The sequence below is a fragment of the Plecotus auritus genome (assembly GCF_963455305.1).
Source record: "Plecotus auritus genome assembly, chromosome: 1".
Taxonomy (NCBI): Eukaryota; Metazoa; Chordata; class Mammalia; order Chiroptera; family Vespertilionidae; genus Plecotus; species Plecotus auritus.
In genome coordinates this window covers 30,785,988-30,804,000 of record NC_137770.1, presented here as the reverse complement: position 1 = coordinate 30,804,000, position 18,013 = coordinate 30,785,988, and the positions used below count along the sequence as shown (strand labels likewise).

At 55.6% G+C, this 18,013-nt stretch overlaps 1 protein-coding gene across 3 annotated transcripts in view; it reads right to left on the bottom strand.

The window, feature by feature from the left end:
* Positions 1 to 1,783: 1,783 nt before the first annotated feature.
* The window catches only part of ACTN1 (actinin alpha 1), a 94,502-nt gene continuing 78,272 nt past the window's right edge, over positions 1,784 to 18,013 (bottom strand). Inside the window, exons 9-22 of one of the 3 annotated variants that reach the window (XM_080643347.1) lie at positions 17,027 to 17,119; positions 15,458 to 15,688; positions 13,605 to 13,752; positions 10,729 to 10,879; positions 10,119 to 10,227; positions 9,604 to 9,744; positions 8,093 to 8,275; positions 7,690 to 7,824; positions 6,306 to 6,485; positions 5,470 to 5,616; positions 4,510 to 4,590; positions 3,982 to 4,047; positions 2,706 to 2,864; positions 1,784 to 2,489 (exon numbers count right to left, since the gene is read on the bottom strand). In XM_080643347.1, the coding sequence (XP_080499473.1) occupies positions 2,331 to 2,489; positions 2,706 to 2,864; positions 3,982 to 4,047; positions 4,510 to 4,590; positions 5,470 to 5,616; positions 6,306 to 6,485; positions 7,690 to 7,824; positions 8,093 to 8,275; positions 9,604 to 9,744; positions 10,119 to 10,227; positions 10,729 to 10,879; positions 13,605 to 13,752; positions 15,458 to 15,688; positions 17,027 to 17,119 (1,983 nt within the window). In that variant the 3' untranslated portion in view covers positions 1,784 to 2,330. The remainder of the gene's footprint in view (positions 2,490 to 2,705; positions 2,865 to 3,981; positions 4,048 to 4,509; positions 4,591 to 5,469; positions 5,617 to 6,305; positions 6,486 to 7,689; positions 7,825 to 8,092; positions 8,276 to 9,603; positions 9,745 to 10,118; positions 10,228 to 10,728; positions 10,880 to 13,604; positions 13,753 to 15,457; positions 15,689 to 17,026; positions 17,120 to 18,013) is intronic. The other 2 variants (XM_080643348.1, XM_080643349.1) reach the window with 2 other exon arrangements.

The following is an 18,013-nucleotide window of genomic DNA, read 5'->3' as shown; positions in this document are numbered from 1 at the left end:
TGAGCAATGTGCAGATACCCTGGTTTTAGGCAACTTTCTGGTTAGAACCATTTCCCCCTCTCCTCAATCCCTGTAACACCGGACCCTCGGTTGGACTTGTATGTTAGTAGCTTAACAAGGGATCTCGGGTCTTCACAAAGACTCTGATCTGGGAACAGGCTCTGGCCTGTCAGCAGATCCACTATGAACATCTTCTAGACTTTTTACCTTCTATAGATAAAACCTATACAAATACTTCCCAAAGCAAATGCTAACATCTCCCCATGTCCTTTCTCCTGAGCAGCCCCCTTGCCTGGACCCTCTTTCCCAGGACAGTAGGTATTCCAGAAACTTACTGAACTAATTCCTCAACAAGAGGGCCTCACACCAGACTATCATGGTTGGCCCCAGTTCAGTAAGTTCTGATTTAGTCCTCATCCTCCTTTAAGTTTATTGATTTGAAAGAGAGACATCAATTTGTTGTTCCACTTACTTATGCATTCATTGGTTGATTCTTGTACATGCCCTGACCGGGATCGAACCATCAACCTTGGCATCCCAGGGGCGACATTCTAACCAACTGAACTACCCTGGCCAGGACCAAGTCTTCATCCTCTTAAATGAGGGGACAAATCATGTTAAAGGTTCTCTAAGAGATTCTTCAACAGAACCCCTTGAAACTTAAAATAAGATTGACCACAGCCAACATTTATATGTACTAATATTCTAGGAGCTCAATGTGTTGACTTCCCACTGGCACTCTTAGCCCCTCTGAACACCTAAGAGGATGGTGGTGCAATTTGCCCGTTGGCAATGGCAGACCCCACAGCCCCAGCTCCCTATAACTGCTGCACTAAACTGTTTTAACTAGTAGACACAGCCATAACTGGAACCCAGACCTATGGCTTCAGCTGCTAATTTACACTTCTGTACCCCACTGCACTATTATTATTTCCATCATCCATAGCCTCGGGGAGGAGTGATAGGTAAGGAGGAAAAACAGAAGCTAGAGCCAGTGCATCCAGGTCCCCTGGGATCTTGTTTAAAAAGCAGGTGCTGCCCCGGCAGGTACGGCTCAGTTGGTTGGGCATCTTTCCATGCACCAGAAGGTTGCTGGTTTGCTTCCTGGTCAGGGCACATGCCAGGATTGTGTGCTCCATCCCCAGTAGGGGGAACGCAAGAGGCAGCCGGTCAATGTTCTGTTCTCACATGGATGTTTTTCTCTCCCTTCCCCCTTGCTCCCTCTCTAAAAATCAATAAAAATATATTTTTTAAAAATAAAAAAAGCAAATTCTGACTCAGAAGGTCAGGGCGAGGCCTGAGGATCTGCATTTTCAATAAGCTCCCAGGTGATGCTGGACAGCTGCTGTCTATGGGACATCTGGAATAGCAAGGAGTGAGAGGCCTTTACTGAGACCACTCAATTTGTCCGATGGCAAAAATAAGAGGAATGGGGGCATACAGATATCACAGAGCTGTTTGATGTTGTGGAAAACAAATGAAGAAACTGCAGTGCAAGAAGACTAAATGTGCCAGGGTCAAAAACATGTTAGGAGTGTGACGGATGCCCCACACCATCCTTGGCCCCCCCCCCCCCCACACACACACATTTCTGGAATACAGCAAGGAGCAAGCCAAGAGCTGCCAGTGGACACTGTTGCTTTAATTTGTCCGTGCCAAGCAATAGCAAAGTTTATTGTACCCCTGACCATTTTTAATGGGCAGTACTAAAATAAAATAAAGTGTGCTGATGAAGAGCTGCATCACACCTCTGGACTTAAAAATGAGACCAGCCACATAAATTCTCTTCCTTAAAAAACAGCCATTTCAAAAGATTTTCTTTAATATCATAAAATATTTCCATGGACAGTGAGCTAGCAAACACACATGCACCAATGTGCCTTTTGACAAGATTATCCCCTCCCCACCCCTTTCCCACATCAAGGTGGACATGAGACTGGAGAAATGAATACAGCAGATGGAACAGATAGAAAGAAAAAATCGATAAACAGGATGGAATATAACATTGTGCTTGGTTCTTTTCCTATGTCACAAAACAAAACATTTTGGTGCAAATAGTTAATTCTTCCTCTTTTCCATTTAAGTCTGGTGGAGAAAAAAAATACTTTTTCTATAATAAAATATGCGGTTTTTTTGTTTTGTTTTTTTTTACTTTTTTTAACGTAACTTTTTTTCTTTTTTTTTTTTTGCATAAAATAATTTTGTAAACTGTCACTTGGCGGGCAGGGAGGCTGGAGGCCACGTGGGTCCCAGCTCAGGAGGCGGGAGGGGGACAGCGGAGGAGCAGGGCGGGGCTCGCAGGGGTGAGGGTGCTGGGCGGGCGGGGCGGGTTAGAGGTCACTCTCGCCGTAGAGCGCCGTGGAGAAGGACATGTAGTCCAGAGCACCGGGCACGGCGTCGGGGCCGGTGTAGGGGGCCATCCGTGCGATGCAGTACTCGGCCTGGTCCGGGGGCAGCTCCCGGCGCAGCTCGTCCACCGTGATGTAGTTCTGCGGAGAGAGCGTCACTGCACCCGTGCCGCCCGCGCCACCCCTCCTGTCCTGGATATACACAGGGACATTCCGCACGCGCATGTCTACATCCGCACAGTGGGACCGTGCGGGACCCTGAGGAAGGGCAGTGGAGGTGCTCACGCCCTTCCCGCAGGTCAGCACCCAGCCAGGGCCTGCCACCCCAGCAGGGCACCCACAACCCAGCAAACGCACCTTGTCGCCGGCCAGGATCTTGAAGGAAGCCATGACTTGGTCTGCTGTGTCTGTGTCGGCCGTCTCCCGGGACATGAAGTCGATGAAGGCCTGGAATGTCACTACCCCCAGGCGGTTGGGGTCCACAATGCTCATGATTCGGGCAAATTCTGCCTCTCCCTGGAGAGAAGAGCCACCCCAGGCCTGTCAGCCTCTGAGCCACACAGCCTGCTGGGACTCTGCAGGGACCTGGAGCCCTGGGTTCGGGGAGCCTGCGGCTGTTAGAGGAGGCACAGCAGCCCCGGGGGCCAACCTGGGTTGTCCTGAGGGCATGAGGAGCCTCTTCACAACGCCCAACAGTGAAGACCCCACTCAGGGCTCCCACCCCTACCCCAGGCCCGGGCTCCCCTTGGAGCAAACTATGATAATGCTGATATAATGATAATGACAATAACAACAGCTCCACCCACACCGCCTATATGACATCCCAGGCACTATTCCAAGTGCTGTGCATATTTTAATTCATTTAACCCTCACCACAGCCACATAAGGCAGGTGTTTACTTCCATCGGGTTTCCAGATGAGAAACATGCAGCCCAGATAGCCTTAGTGACTTGCCCAAGGTCACACAGCCAGCAGTAGGTAGCAGATCTGGGCTTTGTAAGTTCCTTCATTTAACCTTTACAATAGCCCTCGCCTCTTCCGGGCCCCCAAGCTGGTGGTGGTGGAGCTGAGATTTACTCCTGGGTTCGCTGCTCCAATAGCCCAGGTCTCACTCCTGAGCTGGGCAGCCCAAAGCTCTGCATGTTGCACGGCCCAGGAGTCACCCGGCTGCCCTGCTAAGGCCCCGGCCCTGCCTTGATGGCTTGCACAAGGGCAGGCAGCTGAGAAGGCTGGGGAGGAGCCTGGGGCAGTGCAGAGGGGCAGCAGGCTCGGCTGGCCCTCACAGGGAAATGGCAGAACTCCCCACGCCTTGTACCAGAACGTGCAAACCTGCAGTCCTTCTGCTAGTCTCAGTTCAGCCCAGCAGGCCACAGTGGGAGTGAGAACGCCTGTGTCCACAGTGAGCACCAGCAAGTAAACTGGCACAGACGGTGGGACAGCCAGAACTCCAGGACACACAGGCCCTGCGGCTGGGCCCTGCCTTCAAGCTACACCTTCCCCAAGGACCAGAGCCTTGAGCGCCCTCTGGGGAGGGCAGCCCTGGCCTAAGGGCATCCGACGGCCACGGCTAGGACGTGGCCTCTGCGGCCAGCTGGCTGCCCCTCGCCAGGACAGAGGGTGGGGTTTACATTACCATGTTGTAACCCATGGAGATCAGGCAGGCTCGGAAATCATCCGTGTCCATCATGCCTGTCTTCTTCTGTAGGGACAGTGGCATCGAGACACGAGGAGGAAGGGCCGGCCCAGGGCCAGGAAGACAGGGCACAGATGGCCGGAGGGGAGGACGCGAGGTTTGGTTTCGGGGTCAGGAAGGGGAGAGGAACAGAGGAGGAGGAGATGTAAAACACATCCGGGGGAAATGTCCAGGAAGGAGGAAGACAGAGCAGGGAGATGCAAAGGTCCGTCCACAGGATGGAGAACGGCGAGAAGGCGGGCACCGAGCAGGTTCCCAGGAAAGAACCGAGGGCAGAGTCAGAGGTCGCAGTAGTGGGAGGAGGAGCCCGACACGGGCCAGGCGAGGACAGCATGAGAGGATGAGCCCCAGGGCCCACAGGGAAGGGAGACGGAGATCAGACAGACAGAGAAGAGAAAAAGGAGAAATACGCATTATTTCTTGCCCCGGATGCCACCCCTGAGCGTGCTCCATGCAGGAGGCGAGTACCTGGGGGTCGTTGCCAATATCATAACCCAAGCTGATGAGGCAGGCTTTGAACTCCTCGGGACCCAGCGTGCCGGAGTGATCCTGGGGCCGCCGTGCGTCAGGCAGCGAGCCATGCGGTGCCAGGGAGGTGGAGGCCGTGAGGGGAGGGGTGGGCCATGCCCCAGGGGAGGGTGGCATGTGAGGGAGACACAGGGACGAAGGCATGCGGATAGAGAAGGTGGAGGGTGGACAGGGTGGGGGAGGAGGGAAATAAAAGTGCACATGGTTAGACACACGGACACAGTCCCGAGGGTGCCCTCTCCCCGGCACACGCAGCCCTGCTCCGGGAAGCAGGCCAGAAGGGAGCACAATGAGCCACGGGGGTGAGAAGCCCCCACAAGTGCCCAGCCCGCCTCCAGCCCGATGCCCCACCCCAGTTTCCAGGAGGGCTTCACCCAGCCAGGCAGGGTGGTGGGCAGCACCTAACTCATGCTCCCTCCCCTCCCATGTGGTCATCCCGAAGCCCCGGAGCACTCGGAGGGGCACCCAGCACTGACAACTCTGTGCCAGGGGCGGGTGGGGCAGGAGGGAGCCCCACTCCTCTGTCCTGAGGCAGAGGCAAAGGACGGTCCCTACAGCCAGAGGCAGAAGGCCTTCCCTTGAGGTTATGTCAGCCTTGCTCTCAAGGGCTGAAGCTGCTGGGTAAGAGATCAAAGGTCAGGGGTCAAGGGTCCTTTCTCCACCCATGATCTGAGCTGTCTCTCCAGGAAAGCAGAGAGGCTCATTGGACACGAGGATTGGCTTTCGAAGGCCGGCATTGTGCAATGCAGAGTAGGGCAGGTGCTCCCACCTTCCTCCTCCTTCTCCTCACCTGCCCAGGAACTGGATCCAGCTCGGCTGCCCACACCTGGGGCAGTGCCCTCCAGGGCCCTGGGGCAGGGGCTGGGGCTGCTCTAAGCACGTGCAGGGGGGGGCTCTCACCCGGTCAAAGTGGTTAAAGGAGGCCCGGAACTCGTTCATCTGCTCCTGGCTGATGCCCTTGGCATCCCGGGTCAGGATCTGGTTCTCCACCTCATTGATGGTCCTGGCGATGGTGGTGAGGAGCTGCTCCCAGCCCACACGTATGTGCTGGATGTGGACAAGGGGCCAGTCAGGAAAGGCTGCCCCCATCACTCCTTCCCATGACCATCGAATGGTCCAAGCAATCAAACCAGCCTTCTGTGCGATTCAGTGTCAGCAGAGGCAGGGGAACCAGAACAAGGTTCCAGGACAGAGGAGCCACAGGATGAGGGGCAAGTGCGGGCAGGTGGTGGCTTCTGCTTGGGACAGCAGAGACCAGGCAGGACCGCCAGCGTGGGTTGGATAGGAAAGAGGGAAAATTTGGTAGTGGGAAGGATTAAAGGATAAAAAACTGGGTAATTCTTTGAATATCCAACTCCAGAACTACACACATATGCTTTCATGGTCAAAACAAGTAATTATTCAGAATGCAGGTACCTAAGGCAGCGTTTGGAGACCAGCATCAGAATCACTGGGGGGCTTGTTAAAAATTTAGACTCCTGAGCCCCACACAGACCCAGTGAATTCTGGAGGCGGGGTCTGGAAATCTGTATGTCAACAAGCTCCTTGGGAAATCCAGAAAGCACTGAAGACCCAAAGAGCCCAGGGTGAGAAGGGAGTGCCCCTCAGCCCAAAGCAAGTGTTGATCCTTATGGCAAATTTCCTGGGAAGATGACCGCCTCCCTCTGCCCCAGCCCAGGAAGGGGAACAGAAGGGGATCAGGGCTTCCCCCAGAGCAACAAGGCCCAGACACCCACCTCCATGGTGTAGTTGGTGTGCTTGTTGTCGAAGATGAGTGCCTCCTGGATGAGCTGGTGGTCGCCCTCCAGCTGGTCGATCTTGGGCTTGTAGTTGACGATGCTCTTCTCGTACTGTCGCAGGTGGCTGAGCTGGTCCTCCAGGGTCCCGTGCATCTCGATGGAGATCCTCCCGATCTCCTGCTCACCCGGGAAGGAGGCCCTTGTCAGACCACCCCACTCTATGCCCCTGGGGTGGAGACTGGGGCCCCCAGGCCACTGGTCAAACCCTCAGGTGATTCTTGGCTCCCACCCAGGACCTGAGAGCCCACTGGGGTAATAAGTAAGCCCGGATGGACACATTCAGCATGTGTGCTCCTTGGCATGGCAATAGCGTCACAGCCGAGTGGGACAAGCACTGATATCAGTGGATGAAACCCCGCCCCTCCACCCATCTCAGGGACCTTGCGGTGCCCACCGAGCCAGGTCCTCACAGCCTCAGTGCACCTGGCTTACCTCCCCAGTGACATGCCCCTATGTTCTGCTCCTCAGATGCCCACCTCGGCCCACCACAATGCCACCCACCTGCGAGCCAGGCCTAATCCCCGTTTCTGTTGGCCTTTTAGCCATATAAACAAATTTGTTTGTGAAAGCATTCTGGGCACTCACATCAGTCCAGCAAATATTTCCTGAGCACCTACTATGCACAATGAGCTAAGCAGGTGGGGGCGGGGGGGGGGGCACAGGGGAGATATATACGTGAACTCAACCTGGGCTCTGCCCTCAAGGAACTCAGAGGGACACCATGCCAAGAGGTATCCCTTCCCTGACCTACAGCACCCCACTATCTGGCCCACACAATTCAGCAAAAAGTGCTGCGCTTGCCTGAGGTTCAGGTCTCTCTCTGGGAAGATCCTCCTCCTTGACCAAACTCATTGCTTAGGAGCAAGGATAGTGAAGGAGGAGACCTGGTCAGCCAGATATGCCATAAGGGTAAGCCAAGTCAGCCACCCAGGCACTGATCCTGCTGTGGGACTTTCTCGTGGGACTTTAGTGGTGTCCCTGTGTGGGTCCTTGCTCAAGGCAGCTGATCAATGATTCTCTCTTATCATTGATGTTTCTGGCTCTCTCTCCCTCTCCCTTCCTCTCTGAAATCAATAAATATATATTTATAAACAAACAAATAAATATTAAAAAATAAAATAAAAGACCAGACACTGGGATCAGCCCACAGCTTCCTTGCATGAGCTCCATACCCTCTGTAGGGCAGCAGACCAGTCACAGGCTCAGGACCCCCAGTCCGCCACAGGTCGCGCCTGGGAGGAGACAAGGCAAGCCTGTCTGGCTGGGATGGGGGTGGGGAAGGGGTGGGAGCCTCATGCCTGCCTCCCACGATGGGACCCACCTCCATCTTGGTCTGGATCCAGGGCCCGATGACGTTGGCCTGTGCCCCGAATTGCTTGCGTAGCCTCTCATTGTGCTGCTGGCGGGCGTGCTCCTCCGTCAGGGCCTGGTCCCTCCGAGGCACCAGCTGCCGCACCTGGGACAGGAACAACCATGGGACATTGGGGATGGGCCATCCACCTGCCCCATACTTCCGACGAAAAGGAGGACCCAAGGAGGGAAGGGCCAGTCAGTAACACACGGGAATAAAGATGTTGGACGGCTCTAGAAATTCGGTCATTCATTAACCTGACAGTTTTGACTATGTGACAATAACAAGAAACACCGAAATAAATAAAAATCCACCAACCCAACAAGGGACAAAAATCCCTGCCTTTATGAAACTTAAAAGCCCTTGGACTCACATGGTCCCATTTGCCGTTGATCTCCTGAGGCGTGATGGTTGTGTAGGGATTGGTGCCTGCCATGTTGACGTGGTAGGTCTGGACAATCTTGGACACCTCGTTGTGGATACCCAGGATGGCCAGGCGCTCCTTGTCGGCATCCGGGAGGGTGGCCTTGAACTGCTCATGCGCTGTGGTCAGTCCCTGGACAGAGATGGGGATGCAGGAGAAGAACAATGACCGGAAGGGCTGGTGCCTCCCATGGGCCAAATGAGCAAAGACAGCCCTGCAGGTCCCAGAGAAGAGGTGGGTGGAGGGCCCCCAGCTGCCTGAAGGCATCAACCGAGGATTATCATGGCTCAGAACCAAGAGGGCCAGCCTGGCCAGGGAAGGTGAAGGCAGAGCCATCAAAGCAATAGCTTCCTGCTCGGGGCTGGTGAAGTCAGCAGCGACCAAGGGCGCCTACCACCCCACAGTCAGGTCAGGAACAAGGAGTACCCCAAGGCCTGCTCCAGGTGACCTCCCCCAACATAGGCTTCCTCAGCGCTTTGCAAAAACCCTTGCCATCTAACCTGTGAGCTGTATAAAAGAACAAGGAAGCTGTTTACTGATATGCAACAAGCTCCAAGGTATCTGTTACATTAAACATCAAGGTTCAAGCCCTGGCCAGTGTGCTCAGTGGTTAGTGTTGGCCCACACACTGAAGGATCACAGGCTAGCTTCTCAGCCCCGGTCAGGGCCCATGTGGGACGCAACCAGTGGGTGTGTCTCTCTCACACTGATGTTTTTCTCTCTGTCCCTCTCTCTGTCTGTCCCTCTCTCTCTCTCTCTTTCTCTAACTATCTCTTCCTCCCTCTCTTCCACGCTCTCTAAAAATTAATGGAAAAGCTCTGCCGGCGTGGCTCAGTGGTTGAGCGTCAACCTGTGAACCAGGTCACACTTCAATTCCCAGTCAGGGCACATGCCCCGGTTGCGGGCTCCATCCCCAGTGTGGGGTGTGCAGGGGGCAGCCGATCAATGACTCTCTCTCATCATTGATGTTTCTTATTTCTTTCTCCCTCTCCCTTCCTCCCTGAAATCAATAAAAATAATTTTTTAAAAAATCAATGGAAAAAAATACCCTCCAGTGAGGATTAACAATAAATAAATAAGATTCAAAACACAGTATATTATAAAAGCTGTTTTATATAAGAGAAGGGTGTGGAGGAGGCTGTTAATAAGTAAGTATATTTACTTGCATATGCAGAGACTGTGTGGCCATACTGCTTTCCTCTGGGGAGGAGCTCTGGGGGGCGGGGGATAGGAGCACGAACTTCCTGCACAACTTTCTCATCTTTCAGATTTTATACTATATCCATATGTTACCAAATCAAAATAAATATAATGCAAAGGTTTCTAATCTATGAAACCCTGGGGACGCTGTCCTCAGTCCTCTCTCTCTGCAGGGGCAGCCTGCAGGAGTGGGCCTGGCAGAGTGTGGGCCACGGGCGGCTGGGGAGCCGGTTGCCGAGGGCGAGGGGGGCTGCACCCACCTGGATCTCCTCGATGGTGTGCACGATGAAGGTGTCCTGCAGGTCCTCCATGGCCCCCTCCATCCAGTTGTTGAAGGGTGCAGCCCGCTTGGCGTACTCCAAGTACAGCTGGTCTATGGTTTCCAGCAGCTTTTCTGTCCGCTAGGAGTGCCGAACAGGGTGGGGGTAGGGACATATGAGCAGAGTTATATGCAGAATCCCTCCCCTCTCCCCAAGGTCCTCCTGGACAGCCCCAAGTGGCCCAGGTCTGGGAGCACTGGGCGAACTCAGGCAGAAAGAACAGGCTGTCTGGGCACCACGCCAGGGGGAGGGGATCTGGTTTAGGGCAGGAGAGGAAGCATCTCCACAAGCAAAGCCCAAATGCAGTGCCCATGTGAGCCTTCCGCACTCAGGCCATGGCTGGGGGAGGTCTGAGGGGCCCCGTGGAGCATTTTTGCCGAAGCACAAGGAGTCACAGAGCAGGAAGGGGCACCAGAGCTGCAGGAGCAGGCCCCCGTCTCCCTCGGGGCCCTCACCTCCAGGGCTTCCCTGCGCTTCTGAGTTAGGGCTCCTAGATTGTCCCACTGGTCACAGATCTTTTGGCACCGGGCGTTGACACTGGGTGAGTCGTAATAGTCCAGCTCACTGGGAGGGAAGAGACAGGAGGAGTCAGGTGGCCCAGGCTCCCTGTGTGGCCTGCTGTCCTCCTCATGAGGCTGGGGCGCCAGGGGTGCTGGAAGGCCAGCTGTGCTCGCTACATCTAGACCTCCAGGCGCCCCTCCCAACCTTCCAACTCCTTGCTTTCCGGAGACCACTGGGAGAAGGCCAAAGAAGGCCCGTCCGTCTCTCCAAGGTCCCCACCCCAACCTCAGCTGGAAGCAGTGCCAGTCTGCACCTGAAGCACAACACCCAGGAGCCACCGAGGCAGGGAGGACTCAAAGCCACGACGGGTCGCCCTCTGGTCCTGCACTAGTTACAGGTAAGGCCCGAGGCCTGTGACAGGAAGGGTCACTGGCTCATTCCCCACCTGGGGGGACGGCCTTCCCGCCCAGGCACGGGGCTGTCCCACCCCCTCACGCATCAGGGCCACAGCGCCCATCTCCCACAGCCGCACAGCCCCGCAGCCCCGGGCCAGGCCACGCTTACTTGAGCTCCTGTGCAATGGCGGCAATCTGCTCCACGCGGTCCTGGTGGGCAGCCAGGTCGCTCTCAAAGGCCTCGTGCTTCTTGAGCAGGGCCTTGATCTCCGAGAGGGTGGCCGTCTCGTAATCCTTCTGCTGCAGCATGGCCTCTTTGCCTGAGCCCAGAAAGATGGCACAAAGCTGAGCCAAAGCCGGGGCGCAGGAGATCTGACCATCCACCCCTCAGGGCCCCAGGGGCTCCAGGTCCAGGGCTGCACCCCCCGGGGATGCCCACTGTACAATGATCAATCATCTGCAGTGTGAGAAACCGGGTTATCCACTAAGGGGCCCGGCCAGGCAAGCTGCTGTTCTCCATGGAGCATGAATGGTGGGGCGGCATCAGAAGGGGTTACATACAGAGGCTATGCCGGACTGTGGGGAAACGTGTGGGGCATCAGATTAACTTTATAGAGAGCAGAAAACAATGTGGCATAATCAGGAAAAAAAAAGCCACGCAGTAAGGGGTACCCCATTTTATAGTTTCTCTAGCGCTGCAGGGACCCCGCCCCCCCTCAATTACTCCCAGGGTGGTCATTACGTCCAGGCACTCTGCATTCACCAATGGCCAGAGCCTCCTTGGACCATCAAATGCACTGCCCTCTCTCTTCGGGGCAGGCAGGACTTCCATTTCTTGGGTTTCTGTTTCCCGGGAGGACAATGGAATGACCTACAACCTCTCAGGACTCTTAGATGAGGTTCCCAGCGGCCTTGTGAAGTGACTAGCAAAGGACCGGGAGGGACCTGGCCTGGCTGCCCACCCCGGGTGCACCCGTCATGGATGCTCAGCCCTCTCTGTAAACGAAGGCTCGGCTGTGAGGCCAGGGCTGTGCCCAATGTGGCATTTCTTTCCTTCCCTCTACGCCTTCCCGTAAGTCAGAATAATTTAACAACACAAAAAATTACAGAGGAGCCTAGTTATCTCCGCCTCTCAGTCTTTCCTTTATGGGTGTGCTAAACCCACAGGGTATATGTAAGTTACGCTTCCTGCTTTTGAGATCAGCAGCAGCACATCATCGAATGTTTCCCTTGGCCCCACAGTCTTCACAGGGGCCACCTGGGGGGCTGTACATGCGGCCAAGTGGCTGCACCCTTCAACAGTGGTTGATGGGCCCCTCAGCTCACACGACATATTGCAGGTGGCGTCACCACAAACATCTCCAGACACGAGATTTCCCCCACACTTAGGGTTCTTTAGACAGTCTCAAGAAATGGAATTCCCAGGTCAGTGGGCAATACATCCCTAGGTATGAATGAGTCCACGTGGCCGGATTGCTTCGTCGGCTGTGCCAGCATGCCAGCACGACTCATGCCCCTGTTGGTGCTGCCAAGCCCACAGGGTGGTTCCTGCTCCGTGTCTTGCTCTGAGCTCTTCCGTGGCCCCGGAGAGGACATGGCAGAAGCATGTAGGCGAAGAGTACAACCTCCACCAGCCCCCTCTACTCCGCACCATCCACACCGGGATAGAGAACTCTGAGCACGCAGTGCACATAGCCCAGCACAGGTACCTACCACAGGGAGCTAAAGCCAGCCCCCTTGACTGAGTCCAGCACCCTCCTATCCCCTACCAAGCCAAGCCACTCCCAAGTGGCCATGGGGTGCGGCTGTCCCTCCGGTCTCTTGCCTAAGGAGTGAGGGCATAACAGAGCTGAGTAGGGAAGTCTTCGAGCATTGAGCTCCACTGGCCAATGGGGTTGGCCCTGGGGGGTCTAGCTGACACAGTCTCGGGGTCCTAAGATTTGGGCAACCCCATTCCCCTCTCCACCCCAGCCCAGGTTCTGAGGAAAAGACTATCCCAGATAAGATTTTCTCTCTGGAGTTAACCTTAGCTGCCAATCACACACACATAGCCTGAGTGCCTCCGGGCTGGAGTAATGGAGACACATACAGGAAAGCAAGGGCTCTGCTTCTCTGAAACTGGAGGCAGAAGCAGGGGGAGGGAAGGCAGTGGAGGGAAAATACGCAGGGCCACCATCTCCTGATGTGAGCCAGGTGCCATGAAATGTTAAGCTGACAACAACCCTATGAGGGGCTGTCCTGGGTTGAATGGTGCCCTCCCAAACCCAGGTCCACCCAGACCTCAGAATCTGACCATATTTGGAACTGGGGTCTTTGCAGATGTACTTGGTTAAGATGAGGTCCTTATGGATTAGGGTGGCCCCAATCCAAAGATGGTGCTTTCATTAGAAAAAGGAGAGGGAGACTCTGCTACAGAGACGCAGAGAGGAGCTGCTATGCAACAACAGAGGCACAGGGAGTGAAACAAGGCAAGGAATTCTGGGATTGCCGCCAACCAGCAGACCCGAGGACTAGGCACGGGAAGCAACCCTGCCGTCACCCCATTTAGGACTTCTGGCGTCTGAACTGTGTCAGAATACATCTGTGGTGTTAAGCCACCCAGCTTGTGCTGCTTTGTTGCCGCAGCCCCAGGAAACGAACCCAGGAGGGCACATCATCACCCGCGTGGTCCCGATGAGGAAAGGAGGCCTGGGGGTCACGTCGCGGGACTCAATTTACACTGCTTCTAGGTGGCAGGGTCGGGGTTCGAATCCCCACCTCCCTGCCTCAGGGAAATCACTGTGATGGCCTGAGCTCCCAGCAATGGGCCTAGCTCTGGGCTACGCCAGGAACTTCTCTCGCTGCTTCACATGTACAAATTCACTTCATCCTCGTAAACCTGGCAGACTGGTGCTGCTATTATCCCCACTTTACAGATGAGAATACTGGGGCAACCGAACGTGCCTAAAGCCAAAGCCCTAGTAAGAGAAAACGAAACCAACGAAGCAAGGGAAGATGGTTGTGGCTGATGGCTGGGCTGGGGGAGCATGAAAGCGGCTGCCTCACCGTCCGTCCAGGCCTCATGGATGGAAGCCTTCTGCCGGAACTTCTCTGCCAGGTGGTCAAGCCTCTCCAGCCTCCGGATCTCGTTCAGCAGCCACTCCTCATAGCCCTTCTCCGCCTGCTCCAGGCAGCCCCAGGCATTGTTGATATCCTGCGGGCATGGAGGGTGCACGGTCAGCCCACCTGGTCGCCAAGACGCCCACAGCTGCTCCAAGCCTTCCGGGAGCCTCTTCCCCATCTTGGCCGTGTCCGGCCATCCCTACCCGCCCCCACACATCCCCACTGGTATTTCCCTGGCCTCCTGGGCAGGGAATGGGGGTCCAAGTCCACATGGGCCACTCAGCCGTGCAGGGAAAGAGCCCAAGGCCTTCTGTGGCCCCAGGACTGACTTCCAACACGTTTCTGGATCACTCAAGAGCTCTGGGAGCCTGCGGGGACCCTGACCTGGGCAACGAGTCTGAGAATAGTGACGTGCTGAACACAAACCCATAGCTCTTTAGACAGGGAACCAGCAACAGGGCCACCCACTAGTTACCATGAGGCCCCTGGGCGAGGCAGCAATGGGCTGAACCTGGCCTGCAAGCCACTGGAATCCCTCACTGGGTCCCCACCATGTGCCCGTGCCCAGGGCCTGGCTGCAGCTGCCCAAGGGGGTGGGGGCACTTTTCCTAACTTGCACAGACCCTCTGGCCAGCACTGGTTCTGATCACCTGAAAGCTGCTGAATCAGCCTGGAACCTATAGAGGACCACAATTTTCCTAACAGCATACACGTCAGGGGCCTTTATCCTCGCTCCAGTTTCCCTGGGATCCCGCCTCCTTCTAACGCTGTTTGCGGGATTTGCCCATTCCCCGCTTCCTGCTTTATGTGCCCAGGCCTTCTCGTTACTCTCCATTTTAAAGGGCAAAAGCTCTACCCTGGTGGATTTTTGAAGTTTCTTTTACATATGTCTCTGGCTTATACAATTTCTCCCCCGAGTCCTCCAGAGTACAGAGAGAGAAATAACATATAAAGTGACATATATGTCATAATGACATGGAAATCTGGTCATAATGTTAGTTTTTTAAAAAGAGCAGTTTATTAAATAAAACATGCTTTAGGTTTCCCTTAAAGACTAAAAGAATCTCTCCCCCTTCCAATTTTTTAAGTTAATATGGAGTCATAAGATTATAGCCAATTTCTAGTTTCTGAATTTTGCTTATTTGTATCTTAGAAATAGCCTACCACAAAAATCTGTTACTTGTTTAAGGAAATAAATGTGTTGTTTTTTTAGGTGCTTAAACAAAATTCCATGGAAGTAAAAATTTTCTTTATCAGGCCCTGGCCGGGTAGCTCAGTTGGTTAGAGCGTCATCCCCATACGCTGAGGTTGTGGGTTCAATCTCCAGTCAGGGCACACGCAAGAATCAACCAACGAAAACAAAGTTAGTGGAACAATAAATCCATGTTTCTCTCTCTCTCTCTCTCTCTCTCTCTCTCTCTCTCTCGCAAATTAATCAATTAAAAATTTGAAAAAAAAATTATCTCTCACTACTGAATTATGCCCCTTTTGGGACATTCTGTTTGCAAAGATGATTTTTGAGAGGTGGGAAGCTGGCGGTCCCCGGAAGTCTGGGGTGGATGTTAGGGTCTGGAAGGGCAAGTCTGGCCTGGAAAGGTCAGGAGCAAGAGGCTCCCCGGGGAGAGAAGCCGCCCCGCATCTGGGTGCAGGTGGAGCCTGGCGGGTCACCTGGAGGAGCAATGATTCTGGGGCAGTGTATGCAGGTCGGGCCCAGCCACAGCACCGTGTGGGAGCAGCTCAGGGACGGAGGCCGAGGGGTGGGGGTGGGGAGGACCCGGGCTGGCCCCCTGGCTCACCGAGACCATCCTGCCCTCGGAGGGCATGAAGGCGGGCCGGTTGCTGAGGCGCAGCTTGGTCTGCAGCGTGTTGAAGTTGATCTCCAGCTGGCACTTCTCCTGCACCTTGGGCGGCTTGTGCAGGCGCCGATAGTCGCGGAAGTCCTCCAGCTTCTGCTGCATGGCCTGCATGGTGTTCTCGGGCGCCCGGTTCTCCAGCCACGGGATGGTGCGGCGGATCCACTCCAGCAGCTGGGGGCGGGTCAGGGCGTGAAGATGCAGGAGGGAGGGAGGGAGGGACAAGGGCCGGCGCCCCTCTCCTCCGAAGTCCCTCCCACACAGGAGGCGCTGGTAAGTGTCTCTCCCAACAGCACACTTTTCCCAACTACCCCCCTAGGCCATGCCCAGGCCACCAGGGTAGGTTCCAGGCCGTTCCCTCTGAGAATCTGGGCTTCATGAAACCTGGCCACTGAGGTATGTTAACTCCCAGCCGGCACCACAGCCTCCCTGCGCTGCCCAGGGAAGAACCAGGCCTGGGGGAAGATGGCTCGACCAAGAGCAGGAGACTGACTTCCGGTTCTAGGTCTACTGCCTGGCCGGGCCTCAGTTTCCTCGTCTAACCCATGGACAGGGTTAACAGCTGTCCCCTGAGGTCCTTGGTCATGACCTTCTAGAATTCTAGAATGTGGTCCCTGACACAAGAGAACAACTGGCTCCTGGGGCCCCGGCAGGACATGGCCTGGGTTGTTTTCCTTGATGCGACAGAGGAGCAGTGGAGGTGGTGACAGGACATACACTGATCACCTGCAAGGTGCCAGGCACGGCTCCCGAACCACATCACCCCAACAGTCCTGCGGGGTTAAGGGTTATGGAGGGGCTGACGAAGGCCCTGGCGGCTATGTGACTTGACAAGGTCACCCAGCTGGAATGGTGAGCAGTGACCACACCCAGGCACTCGGGCCCTGGAACTTGGGGTCCTACTATGCTGGAGAGCCGATCCACCAAGGGGCGGGGCTGAGCTGTTCAGAAAGCTGAATGCTTTTAAGGAAGAAGCAGGTGCAACCTTAAAACTCAAATGTAGTCAATGGCAGAAGAGCAAACCCAGCCATGTCCCCTGGGTGGGCCCAGCCACCAAGGCGCGGGGCTTCCTGAGACAGCACCCATCTATCCACAGCCCATACCCCCAGCACAGACCTGCTCCTCTTCCAGTTTAGGTGACACTCACAGAACAGACACCAGCTGGAAAGCCTCTGAGACCCCCTTGGCTCAAGTCTCACGTGGCAAGTGAGAAAACCAAGACCCATAGAGGTGAAGGGATTGCCCAGGCTCACTGTTGGCCATAGGAAAAGCTGGGGACTCTCTCTCTCTCTCTCTGAAGTCCAGAGATTGGCCCCTGAGCCCCTCTATGCTTCTGGGAGGGCAGAGAGGAGCCCACACTTCCCTGGGTCAGCTGTGCTGGGGTCACGGACTACACCCAGCCTGGGACTGTGCTCCAAGGATGGATCTGAAGGTACAGGTTCTGGGGCTCCCTTCCCCCTTGGGGTGGGGTGGCAGGGCCTTGCTGGGGCCAGGGAACCCATGGGTACCCACATCACTGGCCAGCTTCTCGTAGTCTTCCATGAGCTGCTCATTCTCCTGGTTCACGGCCAGCACCTTGCAGATACGATTGGCTGCTGTCTCCGCCTGGCAACAGGACAAAGGGCACGGTCAGCCACTAGCAGCAGGAGGCCGGGTGCAGACAATGCCCCTCCCACCCTGCCAGCTCCCGAGACTTCGAGTTCACCACCTCACCCCTCCTCACCATCCTCTCTGCCAGCCCAGGCTCAGCCCCATGGGTCAGGGATGCTGGATAGAGGTCCTGGTGGCTGAACTAGGCCCCAGGAGAAGGGCCTGAGTTTGAGACCCAACAAACATGTTGGAAAGAAACTAACCCACTGACTAATACAATCAAAAGGCTCAGGTCAGGTGGCGAGGTGATTTCATGCCTATCCTGGAATTCCAAGTGGAGGCCCTGGATCCCAAGGCTCAGGATCCCAGGCTGGATTTGCCAGGATCTTGGAGATGCAGGAATTCAAACTGGGGAGTCCTGGAGCAAGTGCGGACTGAGAAGCCCCGGGCCTCCCAGGGTCCCTGCAGAATCTCCCAAGGCTCCTGACCCAAAGTTCAAAGCACTTTAGAGAAAACAAGGACCCACTGCTGCACAAAGGGCAAGGCTTCGGATCAGCCCAGCCTGCAGGACGCCCAGAAGTAGGCATGGCACCTCTGGGAAGCTGACCAACACTGCACTGAGAGCTGGGCACGCAGACACCCATGTGGGCACGCAGACACCCGCGTGGGCACGCAGACACCCACACGTGGGCACGCAGACACCCATGTGGGCACGCAGACACCCACACGTGGGCATGCAGACACCCGCGTGGGCACGCAGACACCCATGTGGGCACGCAGACACCCACACGTGGGCACGCAGACACCCGCGTGGGCACGCAGACACCCACACGTGGGCACGCAGACACCCACACGTGGGCACGCAGACACCCGCGTGGGCATGCAGACACCCACACGTGGGCACGCAGA